We start from the raw sequence: 16,567 nt of genomic DNA, 5'->3' as shown, positions 1-16,567 counted from the left end.
AAGACAGCCCTTCTAGCTCTGACTCCACGCCCATTCAATCTTCAGCCACTCTGATGAAACTATAGTGGCTTTTACATGAACGTGTGTCTGCTGGGACCAGGACTTTAGTCCTTTAATTCATATATCACATAGGTCATTTAAGAGCTAGCAACAGTAATATTTTCAGTCACTATCAAAAAACCACTAACCTAGAAGTAAAATGGTCTGTATCCTATTACCAATCCTCTGAGCAATTCAACCTCTAATTTATTTTCTAATTCTTTTTTCTACTTTAGTCACTTTGCTATCCAATTTATTTCTGTAGAATGCTAGAAGTCCTCCTCCTCCTCCACAAAATCTTAAAAATTCAACACACTTTTTTCTTTACCTGCTGTAATGAAACAACAGCTTCATCTGTCTTCTCCATTTTGCTATAAATTTTTGCTAGAAGAACTTGGTAACGTCCATCTTCCATTAGAGAGGACAACTCATTAACTGTTAAAATATTAAAATATGAAACACAACATTAAAGTAGGGATTGCCTCCTTTGGACATCTTAATGACACCTTGTGGGTGAGTCCATCTTCAGGGTTTAAGAGTAGAAAAAATTGGGTTGGAGATCTGCATAAGATTCAACCAAAAGGTTTAGTTTAGCCGAGCTTGAAGGGTCTAGGATTGCGTTTTGAACTTGTGGGATGGCGTTAATGAACAACAGGAGTAGTAAACATTTAGCAGTCTATTAAGTCTGGAGAGCCACGAGGTAACATTTAACCCAGAAAGATGCTGAAGAGCTCAAAAAAACTTGCTGAGACTACCAGGAATAAACAACAAACATAGGTCTGTCCTTAAAAAAAATAAAAAAGAGCCACATTATGTTTCAAATGTATGAGATACAAAGGCTTTCCAATATGCCTTGAATTAGCTACAAATTAAGGTTCTAAACCTGCTCCCATCGAGTCAGTGGAAAATGTCCTACTGGGAGCAGGATTGGGCTGCATGGTGCTTTCATTTAAATATTGCTAAATCCTCAGGAACCACCTTGTTTTGGATGGCTTTTGATACAAGGGAAACTACTGAAAGCATAGCTTTGGTTATTTTAACTAAATGTTTCAAGGGCTACTGAAAAAACTGAAAGCTACTTTTATTTAGTGATTATGAAAAAACTCTGAAAGGTACAGCTCAGAGGAGTATAAGCACTTTCATTATATGCTATAATTTTGATCTGCTTCCCAACTGACACAGCATGGCTGCTTTACAACTTGGTATATCTAGGGCCTACTTCTTTACCAAAGAGGTCTTATTACTTCCAAATAAAAACATATACCTCTGTATTAAATATATAGGTACACAAAACTAGTGTATTTTATAAAACATACAGTACAATGAGCCGCACTCTATAAGCAGGTTGTCTCTAAGGAGCTCTGTGTGTACGTAAAGTAGGCTAGATGGCTTAATATGTTTTCTGTCTCCATTTCACATCTAGTGCAGGATTATTCCCCACAGTACATTTCCTAGTGCTTTGTAGATTATCACAGAATATTTCATTTCTATTTTGGCTAACTAAATACAATGCACTATTACATTTTATAAAAATGCTATCTAACTGTTCCACATCTCACCCAATGGAACAATAATTTGTCAGGTAAGAACATGGAGAAAACCTAAGGGAAAAAATCTTAAAGAGGATCTACTAAGGAAAATAAGTTTGGTTTGGGCACTTTTTTGCTTCCTTGTAATGCACAGAAAACATAAAAACAAACTACTCCACCACCACCTTTTACTGTTATAGAAAAATCAAAATTTGTATAGACTCTGACTCTTGGATTAGCCAGAGTCAGATGGCCTTAGTTAACACAATCAAATTCCAAGCAAGTGGATTGACTGTATATGTAAAGTCTGTTTTCAGCTTGTTTTCTGCATTTAAGACTCAAACCTTGAGTAGGCTGGCAGACTGGTGAATTAAAGCAATAGTGACATCACAAAATCCAGGAATATGAAAGATGAGCTAATAAGAGAAGGGATGCTTAGTCAGCCTTTAAAATTCCATTTCTGTTGTTTATTTAATTTCAATGACCAATTAATATTTTGAATAAAGGAAGTCTTTGTTAAAGATTCAATACCTTCACCCCCTTTAACCAAGGTGTTACAAGTGCACAATAAACATTTCTTATATCTCCCACAACGAACTTATTCCTTCTAACAAAACCAACATGACAAACAGATTTCAACATTTTAAAATCTCTCTCTAAGGTAACAAACTTTTCAGGCCATTTTTAAACATGATAAAATAGTAAGGAAGTTTGAACCCCATATTTTAAAAGTCCTTTCCTAGTCATCTTTAAAGGAGTTAAGTTTAGTTTGCATCCAATTCCGTATTTCTCATTGTACAGTGCCAACACTAATTTGAAAGTTCATCAAATAAAATCTTTACATTACACTATTCCTTTAAAAAAAAAAATCATACAGATCACATGCACACCACAACATTATTAATATTTCCATTTTGTTGTACATAAAATAACTAATTCATACCAGGCTCATGGTCTAAAGCTTGCTGAAGTAGTTTTTCCGCCTTTTCATATTGCCTTAGTTTCAGCAGGAGCTCAGCTAGATCATAGCAGAGGAAATTCTGTTGACCACTTTTCAGTGCAGCTTCATAATAATTTATTGCCTGAAACCAGTAACATTTAATACATTTATAGAAATTGGCTTTTTAAAAGAAATCTTAAAAATAATAACTTGCACTTAGGTAAGTGAAATGGTACCTAAAAGTACCTGCTCCACTCTTACTCCAATTAATAGCTGAAAAGTCCTGTAAAAATACTAACAAAGCTGGTAACAGTGGAATACATACAAAAACTATGTTCAAAGAACTATGTTCCAAATTCAAAGACTCAGAAGTTAAGAAGTGTCAAATTTAAGGCTGCCTGTGCAACCTTAGTTCTGCTCCCTGGACATCTGCATTATGATGCAATCTTTAATTATACGATCACATACTATTTTTTAAACAGAACCTCTCCCTTATTCAGAGGTTTGGAGTTTTTTTGGAACAGCTGATAACTGCCAAATCCAAATGGATTTATAGAGATAGGAGACTCCACCTTTCTTCTTGATCCAAAATCTCTCTGCCAAATTTTGAAGTCCATCTGCAACCAGAGGGGGTACTAGTGCTCTTAAAAATATAGCATAATTTAAATAAATAAAGTGTCTTCTGCTTTTCCTACACTTTTAAATAAGAAAGTGCAATAATAACTACAAAGAAAACTGTGTTAAGTCACTCAAGGAAACAATAAAAAGGTCTTAGCAAGGACAGTCTTATTAAAAAGTCATGTAATGGTTTGTATGCGCCATTATACAGCAGGATTTGATCCTCTGTTTGTATAGAAAAGAAAAATAAATGCTAACAACAGTTTAAAAAACCTTCTGGATACCCTTGTATGGGTTGCTTTCAGCTCCACTGAAGTGGTTACAATTAGAGCTGATTGGAAAATTTCTGTTTAGAAACTTTTATGACAAAATGTGGGAAAAGCATTTATATTTCAGCATTTGCACAATTAAACCATAAGCATTAATATCTTTTACAGAAAACTTATATTTACAGATTTATGACTTCATAGGTTAAAAGAAAAAAAACAAAGTTACTTACCAGTAACTGATGTTCTTCAAGATGTGTTGCTCATGTCCATTCCACTATAGGTGTGTGCACGCCTCCGTGCATGGTTACCCAGAACTTTTTTCCCCTTAACTGATCCTGTAGGGCTGGTTCCGGCGCCCCCTGGAGCCCCGTGCACATGCCGCAGTATATGAGGTGCTGCCAGTCCTATGCCCCCTCAGTCCCTTCTTTCTGCCAACTCCGGCAGCGGGGACAGGGAATTGTGGAATGGGGGGGACAGGGAATTGTGACAGGGGTTGTGGAACGGACATGAGCAACACATCTCGAAGAACATCAGTTACTGGTAAGTAGCCTTGTTTTCTTCTTTAAGTGTTTGCTCATGTCCATTCCACTATAGGTGATTAACAAGCAATACCTTTGGAGGTGGTTCGGAGTTACCGGTGAGCTGCCTCAGCACCGCTCTGCCGAATCCCGCGTCCTCTCTCTTGCCTGTAGGACGATGGCGTAGTGGGACATGAAGGTACGCACTGACGACCAGGTGGCAGCTTTGCAGATGTCCTACAGGGGCACTCTCTCCAGGAAGGCTGTACATAAAGCTTGAGCTCTGCTTGAGTGCGCTGTGATAGTTCCCAGAAGCGGCACCTTCGCCTGCTCGTAGCAGAACTTGATGCATGATGTAATCCACGAGGAGATGCACTGGGTGGAGACAGGTGAGCCTTTCATCCATTCGGCCCACTGCGACCAACAGCTGTGTTGATTTCCAGAACGGCTTTGTGCGCTCGATGTAGAAGGCCAGGGCTCATCTCACATCCAGTGAATGCCGTCTCCTCTCCTCCTCTGAACCACGAGGTCCTCCTCCTCCGAACCACGCCTGTCCTCCCCCGACCAGAGCCCCTGAGTGCCTAGGTTGGCACTGATGTGGGCTCCCCATCCTAAGTCCGACGCATCGGAAATTAGGGTGACCGATGAGACCAGTTCCCTGAACGGAACACCCTTCATCACTGCCCTGGGAGTCCGCCACCAGTTTAGGGAGACTAAGACCGGCGGGGGAACTGTGACAACCCAGTCCAATGGGTGTCTGCTCGGCATATATACCAAGGCCAACCATGCCTGAAGCGGTTTGAGCCTCAGGCGAGCTAGTCTCACTACGTATGTGCAAGCCGCCATGTGGTCTAGGAGCTGTAGGCAGTGCCTGGCTATTACCGTGGGGCATTGGTGCAGCTGGGAGATGACAGAGACCATCGCCTCGAAACATGGCTGAGGCAGGAAGGCTCTGGCCCAGGAAGCATCCAGGGTGGCCCCAATGAATTCTATGCGTTGCACTGGGGTTATTGTGGACTTCTGTTCGTTTATGAGTAGTCCCAGCCTGCTGCATGTGGAGCAAGTGAGGGCCACGCTTTCCTGCACTTGGAACCTGGATCTGCCCCGATCAGCCAATCGTCCAGGTAAGGAAAAATTTGCACACCCTTTTGTCTCAGGTGGGCAGCCACTACTGCCATGCACTTGGTGAATACCCTTGGAGCCGAAGACAGGCCAAAGGGCAGGGCTGTAAACTGGTAGTGGGAGCCAGCCACCATGAAACGGAGAAAACGCCTGTGGCTGGGGAGGATAGACACAAGAAAGTATGCGTCCTTGAGATCGAGTGCAGCATACCAGTCTCCTGGATCCAGGGAAGGGATTATGGAGGCTAGAGAGACCATGTGAAACCTGAGTCATTTGACATATTTGTTTAGACGATGCAGGTCTAATATGGGTCTCAGACTCCTCTTCACCTTGGGGCTGAGGAAGTACCTGGAATAGAACCCCTTCGCCCTTCTGCCTTGAGGGACCATTTCCATCACTCCTATGTTGAGGAGGGTGTCCACTTCCTGCAAGAGAAGTTGCTCGTGAGAGGGGTCCCTGAAGAGGGACGGAGGAGGAGGGTTGTTGGGGGGGTAGATGTAAACTGGAGAGCATAGCCCCCTGAGACTATCCCAAGGATCCAACGGTCCGAAGTGATTTTTGCCCATTAAGGATAAAAGGGCCTTAACCTCTTTAGGAAGGGGTGGGGCGGATCCAGGAGAGCAGTCGGGGCACCACCTTCTGGCGCACCATCAAAATTGCCTCCTCTGGTTGCCCAACCTCCTTGGGGGGCCCCTGCTAGGGAGCTGAGGACGAGCTAGGGGGCTGATTTCTTCTTCTAAACCCCCTATTCCTATCCCTATAGGGTTGAAAAGGCCTGGGGCCGTGACTGATGCCTGGAAAACTGGGGCGTGTAAAGTCCCAGGGAACGAAGCGTGCCCTTGGAGTCCTTCAGACCATGCAACTTCCCATCAGTCTGGTCAGAGAATAGGGCCGACCCATCAAAGGGGAGGTCCTGAATAGACTGCTGCACCTCCTGGGACAGGCCCGAGGATTGCATCCACAAGCACCTTCTCATACAGATGGTGGAGGCTATGGCCCTGCCCACAGAATCAACAGCGTGGCAGGGTGTCTGGAGCGCTGCCCTAGCTACTGCACTTCCTCCATGATACTGCTAAAGTCTGCAGCTTAGTACTGGGGCAGGGCCTCAGCGAACCACCTGAGTGAGTCCCACAGGCTGAAATTATATCTGCCCAGGAGGGCCTGATCGTTGGCAATCCTGAACTGCAGGCTTGCTGCGAAATAAACTTTTCTCCCAAAGAAGTCCAGCTTCTTATTATCCTTGTTCTTGGTGCCTGGCTGACCTTGCCTGTCTCACTGGTTAGCCACGTCTACTACCAGGGTTCCCAGGGCAGGGTGAGTGAACGAATACTCAAACCCCTCTGTCACGCTGGCTGGCTGTGGGGGGAGTGGGGGAGCATTTACTGTATTGTGTAACATTAATATGTCAAAATCATAACGATTCATGTAAGATATGCCATGTCAGGTACTGTTAGAAAGGATGTAATGCACTGAGAAAGATGGAAATACTTATGTTCATGTGTTATATCTGTAATGGAAGTTATGGACATATTTGATGTACCTGTGTTTCAAACTATGCTGTATAAGACACACCTCAGACAGAGAGGCGGCAGGACAATAGTCCACTTAATGGCCCATCAAAACCTTTACAGATGCAAAGGGCCCAGGAAGAAACTAAAGGCATACCTGAAGAGTTACCAGGATTGGCCCATGTGACTCTGGACTCCATTTTAGTTCTTGTAACATTCCACAAGACAGCATGGCCAAAGCCAGAGGGTATTTAAGGCCAAGCCACAGAATCCATTTTGTCTTTGTTCCTGTTCAGCTACAGACACATCCCTGCCTCTGGATCAATTCATTTTGCAACTGAACCAAAGGACTTAGACCCATCCAGGTGTTGGATGTGTACCAGAGGAACTGTACAAGCTTGCAACTCCACAATTCTCCCAGAAAATGGACTTACAATTATCTGTATGTATTTGATTTGCTTTGACCCTTTAACATTTCTCTCATGGTTTATTTCTCTCTCTTTAGTAACTAAAACTAAAGGTTTATTGTAAAGGATTGGCTGGCAGTGTGATATTTTGGGTAAGATCCAAACTTATATTGATCTGGTGCCATGGCTGACCCTTTGGGGTCAGAGGGACCCTTTTTAGTTAAGAGTATAGAGTTTTTACACTGATCTCTTTACTGCACCTAGTGGCCAATTTGGGAGCCAGGAACTGGAGTGCAGTAAAGGGGGCTGTGTGCTTTTGTGGACTGGCTTCTTGAGAACCAGTGTGGGGAAATCAGAAGCAGTTTGTGGCTGTTTGGGAAGTCTGACTTCAGTGTCACCCATCAGCACTGGGAGAATCTGCTCTCCTTTTACAGCCTGCCCTGACCTTGGCATTTTCAGGTGGCTATCCTAGGCACAGATGGGTCACGCCCTCGGCCAGGACGTAATATTTTTTCTTGGCCACCTTTAACGTAGGGACGACCAAAGAAGGGGTTTGCCACAGGGCCTTTACAATCTTAAAGACCCTTTCGTGGACTGGGAGGGCCACTCTCGCTGGGGCAGCCGCCGCCAGCACATTAAAGAGGCTATCTTCGGCCTCTTTTAACTCCTTCACCTCCAGCCCCAAGTTGGAGGCCACCCTCCTGAGCAGCTTCTGGTGCGCCCTGAAATCCTCCAGTGGCGCTGAGTGGTCCTGGGAGACTGCCTCGTCAGGTGAGGAGGAAGACGACTGCCGAGGTAAGTCCTGCGGGTGCGCCCCCTCCTGGTGAAGGGTTGCACGTGCTAAGGGTCCCTCCATGGGGTCTGACTCCTCATCCGAGGAGTGGTGACTATGGGCCTTCTCTTCTGCTGGAGGCACGGACTGCAGCACCGATGACATAATGGATTGGAGCCCCGGCCCCACCTGGATATCCCATCATGGGGCCCAATAAGGCTTTTGTTGCGGCCATTGTCCCTGAGGCCAACCCGAGGCGGATTTCACCACAGGCTGTGATGCTTTTGGGAGTGTCGGCTCACCTGACGACTGTCACCGTGGGAGACCCCGAGTCATCCTCATAGGCAGAGGCCCTGGATCGGCGGTGCCATGTACGTCCTCGGTCCTGGGCACCCTTCCATGCTAGGGACCACCCTCTCGATGCCTCCGACCTTGAGGACGATGAGGACTGCCTCCGTCGCCATGAGCAGTGCCGACGAATGGGGGTGAGCTCCGAAGAGCTAGAGGTACTGGAGCGTCGTCTCGGTACCAATGATTTCTGCTGCCGCTTGCCTTGTGGCCCTGCAGACACCTTCAGTGACTGAGGCCGGCACTGCTCCAAACTCCTTGGTGCCGAGCTGGACCCCGGTGACCTGGTTCCACGTCACGTACTGCATGGTGCTGGGTCTTCCTCTGGCAACCGGGTTCTGCGCCATCTAGGTATAGGCGAACTCCTCAGTGCTGGGGATCTGGAACAGGAGCTGTCTAAGTGCCGCCTGGCAGACCTCAACCGGTGCCGCCTCCTGAAAAGCCTCCGGTGTCGACAGGGGCACTCTCTCACTCCCAGGAGTCAGGGGAGGTTCCCTGACCGGAGATGCAGGCACCAGAGAAGTTTCGATGGGCCGGGTCTGGTGCATCTCCGTACTCGACCCTGCCCGTACAGATGGCGCAGGGGAGCGTCCAGGCTCCGCATTATGCTTTCTCCTCTTCAGTGCCGGCAATGTTGCGCGGTGCCGAGTCAAGGGCGGTGCCAATGGTGCACTCTGAGGTGGAGCAGATCGGCTCGGATGCTGGGTGGAGCGCTGCCTCCATCCATCAACAGGGCTTTCAACCGGATTTCTTGGTCCTTTTGAGGCCTCAGCTTGAAAGCCCTGCAAATCTTGCACTTCTCTTTTCTGTAGGCTTCTCCCAAGCACTTAAGGTAGCGGTTGTGGGGGTCGCTGAGCGGGAAGGCCTTCCCGCAGAAGGCACACGGCTTGAATCCCAGCAACCGGGGCATGGCCCGGCCGCTTGAAGTCCCCACAGGGACTTGCCTTATCTCTAACTACTCTTAACAACACTTAGCAACTACTTATTAACTAAAACTAACTTTGAATACCAAACAAGTCCAAACAAGGGGAATAGTACTTGCTGAGAGCAAGGCTAGTTCCAGCAACCATCATGGGCGGAAAGAAGGAACTGAGGGGGCCGTAGGGCCAGCAGCACCTCATATACCGCAGCATGTGCGCAGGGCTCCAGGATGCGCTGGAGCCGGTCCTACGGGATCTGCTAAGGGGAAAAAAGTTCCAGGTAACTGTGCACGGAGGCATGCACACACCTATAGTAGAATGGACATGAGCAAGCACTCGAAGAAGAATACTAAAATTGAAACTGGAATTAAATACACTGAGGTTTAATTTTCAAAATCCATTTTCAGGATATTTTTTTAAAAAATCATGCTAAAGCACATGTGAAGTATGCCAAAAACATTAAGTTATCCATCTCTTTCATCTTAAATTTCAGCAGCACAATAGAGCAGCTACTTCAAAAAAAGAAAAGGGATTAAAAGAGGTTTTATACACTGATCTCCCACCCAATCCTAGGCATTTGTACTGCTTTGGGTTATTCAGCAAGAAATGTTGGAGACTGAAAATCTCTGGATAAATTGGGGTGAAAGGAAATAGAATATGACTGTACAGGGGAGGGACGGCACGCCAAAATCACTGGAAAGTCAACATTAATGAACCTAAATGAAAGTCCAAAGTATTTTAAAAATTTGAAATATAATCAAGGATTATAGGTTTAGTAGCCACCAATGGCTGTCCAAGAGGAAAGTCTTTTCCATGTTGAATAAGTGTTCCTTGTTATGCTTTGCAGTGGGATTTCTTGTACTTATAGTGAACAGTCAGTTGCACTCAACTAGCCAACTTCCAGGCTATTAAGAAAGAGAAGGTGGGGAGGTAATATCTTTTAATGCAACAACTTCTGTTGGTTAAAAACAAGCTTTTGAGCTTACACAGCAACACTGGAAACATCCCGACTGTCAAGGTGCAGTGACTTTAGGCCTGAATCAAATATTTGATCTTGGTTCTGTGATATTGTGTCTAGACAGGTGAGAAGCACTATTGGAAGCTGAACAAACATTCTGAGGAGATCAATCAGAATTGTCTTGGCCAATAAAAAGATATCAATGGTAGCGTGGTTACATCCTGTCTGATCCCCTTAGCCACAGAAAGATCAATGGAAATTTATAAATGAAATTTTAACTCCATAGTATGAGAAGGGACTCTTGCAAGGATCCCAAGGTCACGTCTCCTTGGAGCAAGAGATTGGACACTTCATAGTCTCTTTGCTACCAAAGTCCATAATGGGAATTTCTCACCAGTGAAATATTAGGGGGGTGATGAAGCACTTCAGAGACCATTTGTGGTTGGTGATAGACAGTCTGCTGAATAACTGCTGTCTCTGGGAAGATGAGAGCTATTGGGATTATCTGACATTGTTGATACCATTCTCATACTTGACTGCCTCCTGGCACAGGGGTGACAACCAGGCACCCCGTTGTTTACATAACAGGTCAGAGATGTGTTGTCTGTGAATCTACAATATGGAATTCTTTAAAACAGGTAGGAATGTTATGCAAATTAACCCAATTGCTCATAATTCTGGAACGCTGGAACCAAGTGCCTTGTATTTAGAAATGGTCTAAATGTGTTCTCCAACCTGCTCCTGATGCATCTGCCATCCGTATCTTCATATGAGTGGGAGGAGAAAGGTACCCTATTCCAAATGTTTTTGGGGTCTGACAACCAGTTCAGTGATGATAAAACACAAGCTGGAACCACAACATGCATGTTCATTTGATATTCTGAGAGGATACATTGACTTCAACTAGACATTTCTAGAAGTATGTTAAGTCTGATTAGCAGATATGTGGTCTAGGAGTTTGAGGCATGTTTTACTTACATTTCTTTTTATACTGGTGCTGATCATCTGGACAGAACAAAATCTGTCCTCAGGAATTGCCAATCTGGAGTTGATTAGGACTCCTATGAATTCTATTGGCTGTGATGCGTGAGAAACTATTTCACCATAAGGCCCGGCTGTCTGAATAGGTGAAGGACACAGTTCAGGGCTGTAGTGACTTCCTAATGAAACATGTCTTTGATTAATCAATCACCTACATATGGTTAGAAGAATGCCTTGTCTCCTTCAATGTGCTATCACTTCAGCTAGGCATTTTGTGAATACTTTCAGAGCTGTGGAGAGATTGAATGGTAGCACTTTTTATTGATAATGATTGAGCCCTACTGTGAATTGCAGACACTTCCTATAGCCCAGATGGATCAGTAAATGGAAGTACACATCTTGAAGGTCGAGAGCCACAAACCAGTCTTAAGTCTGATGAGAAGGGATAACGAAGGTTAGCATTACCATCCTGAATCCAAGAAGATATATATTTGTTCAGTCTTCTCAGGTCTAGGATAGGATGAAGACCCCCTTTCTTATTTGGGATAAGAGAATATTGGGAGTAAAAGCCTTTTTCCCCTGAACTCCAAAGGTATCTCCTCTTTGCCTTCTAGGTGAAGCAGGGAAGCCACTTCTATTGGTTGATTTTCATGAGAAGGGTCCCCATAAGAGGGATGGAAGAGGGGTAAGGACTAGAATTGGATGAATAGCCACAGGAGACAACTTCTATCACCCACCTTTTGGTTGTTATTCCAGTCCAAGCCTGGTAGAAAAGAGAAAGTTGGTATCCAAAGAAGGGGGATGCCTCTTGTCCAGTTTGAATGCGGCTCATGATCCTCTTACCAAACCTACTGTCTGGGAGCTGGTGAACTTTGACTAGTGACTGAGAAAGATGTTGACTTTCTTCAGAGGAACCTCAGCTTCTTCCTGAGTGGATATTCAGAGGGCTGTTGCTAGAGTAGCTGGGTATTTTCTGTCTAGTTTGCCCTTGGTATATGAAAAGTTCATCATTTGGTCAGAGACTAGTGTCCACTGTTTGTAGTATGGCTCTAGAATCTTTTAGGAAGCGTAAAACATCATCAGTACATGTGTTCAGTAAGTCTGTACCCCAAAGGGTAAGTCTTCAATTGCATTCTGCGCCTCCCTAGGAATACCAGAGTCCTGTAACCATGACTTCCCATAGTTACTGTAGTGGCTCTGTGTCTAGTTGCCATGTCTGAGGGATCCATGGCTGCCTGTAACAATGTCTTTGGCACTAACTGTCCTTTAGAAATAATGGCTTTTAACACAACTCTTCTCACATTCTACGGAAGTTTAACAAAAAACAGAGATACCCTATTTTAAGATAGATAACTGTACTTCATGAACAGGGCTTGAAAGTTCACTCTTTTTTGTAACTGAAGTGACATTAATGAATAACCATTCGTCCCAAAATTTCTGTGTATCTTTGACCTTAGGTGTACTCTTAGATTTAGTTTTTTTCATGAACTGCAGAGACCACTAATGAACCCAATGTAGGAGGAGTGTAGGATTGCTTAAAACCCATTTGGGGTATATAGTATTTTCCCCCACCCACCTCCCACTGTTCTTTTCATTAAAGATAATTGTTTTAGCCAGCTCCAAAATGCCTTTGTTAATCTGCAATGCTCTTCTGGCGGGGCAGAAGAATGTAGCATGTCTAATAACTTGTGAACGTTTTTCTCCATCATTACTGAGGTCTCTATTTTTAAAATATCAGCAATATGGGAAAGCAGCTCCTGGAAAGCTCTAAAATCATCAGGAGACTGTCTCATCAGGAGAAGACAATGATGGATCTTTGGGAAAGAATGAAGGATATTGTTCTGGTGGCTCAACCTGCCTATTCTTTATCTGCTGACTGTTCATGCTCCTCCCTGTCCACATTCAGAGGACTGGCAGTCAATGCAGTAGGAGAGTTTGACCTACATTTCCGTGACTGATAGGAAGGAGTTCTGTTTTAGATGGAGGTTCCCAGTATGCCCAAAGTGGAGCATTGTAGGGATAAGTCTGGGTTTGGTAATGCTGATTAGGCCATTGTCATGCCTGAGGTGGAGGAGTATGATGCGAGTACATGAAATGAGTACCCCTGGTTCAAAGAGAGAGACCCTCCCCTGATCTGTTTGAATGGTAGAGCAAGAGTTCTTTGCTGGAAGATGGAGAGAAGATGTGATCTGGTAAGAAAGGAGACTTTCTCCAATAGCGGCACTGATCTTTGAGGCAACATTGATATCATAAGCCTTAAGTGTGTACCATGCTGAGCGTAGTGCCTTTGGTGCAGAAGGGGACACTGGAGACCTATCAAATTTCTCTAACATCAGTTCAGTACCACAATTAATGATTCTATTATTGGTGCTGATGCTGGCAGTTGGCAGTCACCAACACTGGCAGGTAGAGGCACCGTTTTGTGTCTCTCAGATACTGAGCCGAAGGTGATCTGGCATCACTTGCCCCTGTTGCATGAACTTACTACTCCATTCCCAGGAGCAGAATAAAGTTTTAAGCTTCTCCCTGTGGGAAGAGAAGATTTATCAGGAATCACATCTGGCACAGTGTTCTGATCTCCTCTGTCTTGATAAGGATGTGGTATTGGTCCTTGGTGCCAGGATGGTAGCCATGACCAAGGTGGTGTTTGGCAGCCTCAGATGCTTCTCCAAGAGTGCCAGGGCAGATCTTTTGCTGCTTCTGACCATAGGTGTTGCATTCCAGCTAACGAGGCCACTGGATTCCTGGGACTTAGCTGTAAAGCACTGTGACAGTAAATGCCTGTTCATCAGGGTCCGAAGTTCCTCTCATTAATTGTTCAAATAACTGGCAAGTCGAGCAGTGGTCCAGCATGTGGCTCATGCCAAGACCGAAAAAAAAGAACCAGTGATGACCTTCTGTAAGGACAATGAATCCATAGGAAGATGGTCAGGGTCTGAATCCTGAAGACTTCAAAATAGCCATTTTAGGATTAATATAGTGGTGCATGTAGTAAGTATAAGACCTAAGTAATGTAGTCATAAGGCCTGTAAAACAGGCTAAGGCCTAAATGGAAAAAGCCGAATGAACAGAAGTATAAGTGGAAAAAACCAAGCTAACTGAAATTGGCACAGGAAAGTGCTGATACTGCAAGTATATAGATTGCCAAAATATTACTAAAATGCAAATTATGTAGCAGGTACAGGAGGCACCAAGATATCAAAGAGAACTAACTCCCTAAAATGACACTTCGATGACTAGAAATGACTAAAAGGTGATAGAGTTGTTTTGCCCAAATCAGCCAATTAAAGGAAAAAGGTGATAGACTACGTCCAGAGGGTGGCAACTACCTACGTCAAAGGGGGCAGAACGAAATTGTAAGTAACAATGTATAAAAGACGGTGTCAGAGGGAACAAAGCTGTCCGATCTAGGGGATAACGGATTGTAACGCCGCCTATACGAAACTGACCCAGAGATACTCTGTAGGTCACTTATTGTGCCGCACGCAATAAACCTGGCTTGGGTGGCTTCGTTGCTCAGCTAATCCATGGTCGTGTTGATTCATTCGATTGTGAGAGCAGTCTCGGTTTCCTGATCAGAGCTGGGACAGCATCTGCACAGGGACACACGCATGCAGCCTACACTGATAAACACCGGTGGCTAACACACCGTACCACAGTGCAAACCGCTCAGGAGAAATTAACGTGGAGGGGAAAAAGAATTTTGTTGGGAAGTTAGGGTTTACTGTCTAACTAGGTGATGAAATCAAAGGGGAAGAAAAATTCCATTAAATGGTAGCGAACAGACACCACTTGTTCTGTCTTCACTGTCATGCTTGGTAAGAAACAACTGAGAGAAAGCTGTTGCTTCTCTGCCAGTTACATTGTTGGATAGGATAGTGTGAGGACATGCATGGTGACAGCACAGCCCAATCAACACAGCTATTTAAAGATTTCAATCTTCTGTGCATGATGTGCATTCACACCCAGAGGGGAATCCACACTGACATATTTCAAGAGCTGCTAAGAATTTACACCAAAGTAATATGAGCTGATATACAATATTGCCTGTTGGATTAAGGTAACAAACAGTAAGATGTGTCCAAAGAATATTTTGGTAGGTATTTGTTCAACATTCTTAGCATGGACAGATATGCTTACAAGATGGCAAATTCAATTAACTGAATCTTGTAATTCTGAAATATGCTATACTAATAATAAAACATACAAAAAAGCTTTCATTAATCCATTATTATGCATTTGTGTATTTTCTACTGGAAGTACTAATCCTTCATGTCATCATTTGGTTCTGATCGGTTATCACAGACAGAGCTTCATAACTTCAGGAAGCATATAATCAGTCTGCAACAGATGAATTCCTTAGCAACAAAAACCTTATTTTTATGTAGCAGTGTTCAGCAGTGGAAAATAAGGGAAGAAAAACAAATTATTTTTAAGTAGAATGTTTTTCAGGTTTTCCATGAGACATTAGCAGGTCTGTTTGGCCGTTATGAAGAGAAAAATCAACATTCAAAACTTCAGGCATTTTGAGGAGGATGAAAACCACCTTTTTGGAACTTCTTAGTAAAATGCTTCTATCTTCATAATACTAGAAAAACAAGTTAACACTGAGGGAGACAGTAATCCATTTATACTGCATGTCTATGAACTATTCATAACATACCTTTGAATAGTTATGAGTTTTGACTAGGGCTTTTCCAATTTTACTTGCTAAAGTTCCATCTCTTGGGTTTTTCTTTAAAGCCTGCTCGTAGACTTCTATGGCTTCTTCAGGCTAGAATAGCAATGAACAAAAACAGACAGTAAATTCACAAAACTATACCAAAAAGATCTGTAAAGAGCTAAAATCGCTTTGAGCAATCTGTTAATGCCACCAAGTGAACTCCAATATTACTAATTATGGGACGTCTCAGGATGGTCTCTATCAAACTGTCTTAAGACCACAGCAGACAAAAACCAAACACTGCTTTATACATTTCTGTGCTGAATTCCCCTATTAACCAGGCGGTGAGAACTCAGCACAGAAACAAAGTTTTAAATTAACCTTTTATCTTTTCTGTCCTCTGAAATTCTCTTGGCATTTCCTGGTTCACTGAAGTTACAAAAAAAGCACATGCAAAACTTATTGCTGTGCTCAGTGTCCCTCCTTTCCCTTCCATTCAGCCTTGTTTGTTGAAAAGTTCAGCACAAATCCAAGCTGAACTCAAATTCCATTTTGCTTTGGAGTTCACTTTTGAAAAGAACAAAGGATGAAAACAAACTGAAGACAAATGCTTATGCCCTAGGGTAGGGTTCATCGCCTACTGTTCGTACTGCAGTCACCTGTACACTTTCCAGTCTTTCTGTCTCAGAGATGCTAACCCACCTTTACTGCTTGAAAACCTAAAATAAATTGCAAGCACTGCACATGTGGGTCTGCCTTTCCAAGCACTGAACGGGTTTCTGTGGCATCCTTGCCTGTCTGGAATTTACACATCTTTCTTTCAAGCTTGAATGAACTGTTCCAAGCTTGTTCAACTTCATTTCTGAACTGAACTTACCACAGCTTTCAGCACACAGATCTCTACCCAATATTTAACTTGCAAATGCTTGATCGTTCACTGAGGTTGCAATTCTCTTCTTCCCTGACCAGCCCAAA

The 16,567-nt window shown here is 43.9% G+C and overlaps 1 protein-coding gene across 6 annotated transcripts in view; it reads right to left on the bottom strand.

Moving 5' to 3' along the window:
- TTC21B (tetratricopeptide repeat domain 21B) overlaps positions 1-16,567 on the bottom strand; it is an 83,197-nt gene that overhangs the window by 28,486 nt on the left and 38,144 nt on the right. For all 6 annotated transcript variants that reach the window (XR_010919876.1, XR_010919877.1, XR_010919878.1 and 3 more), the window contains exons 17-19: positions 15,593-15,703; positions 2,512-2,650; positions 368-474 (exon numbers count right to left, since the gene is read on the bottom strand). Coding sequence is in view for 3 of the 6 variants with exons in the window: in XM_067549324.1 (XP_067405425.1) it covers positions 368-474; positions 2,512-2,650; positions 15,593-15,703 (357 nt within the window). In the remaining 3 variants the exon portion in view is untranslated. The remainder of the gene's footprint in view (positions 1-367; positions 475-2,511; positions 2,651-15,592; positions 15,704-16,567) is intronic.

This window comes from Emydura macquarii, unplaced genomic scaffold (assembly GCF_026122565.2).
Source record: "Emydura macquarii macquarii isolate MOO-44397 ecotype Brisbane River unplaced genomic scaffold, CSIRO-AGI_Emac_v2 contig_1253, whole genome shotgun sequence".
Taxonomy (NCBI): Eukaryota; Metazoa; Chordata; order Testudines; family Chelidae; genus Emydura; species Emydura macquarii.
Note: the sequence above shows the minus strand (reverse complement) of the source record. Positions and strands in the feature narration are given on the sequence as shown.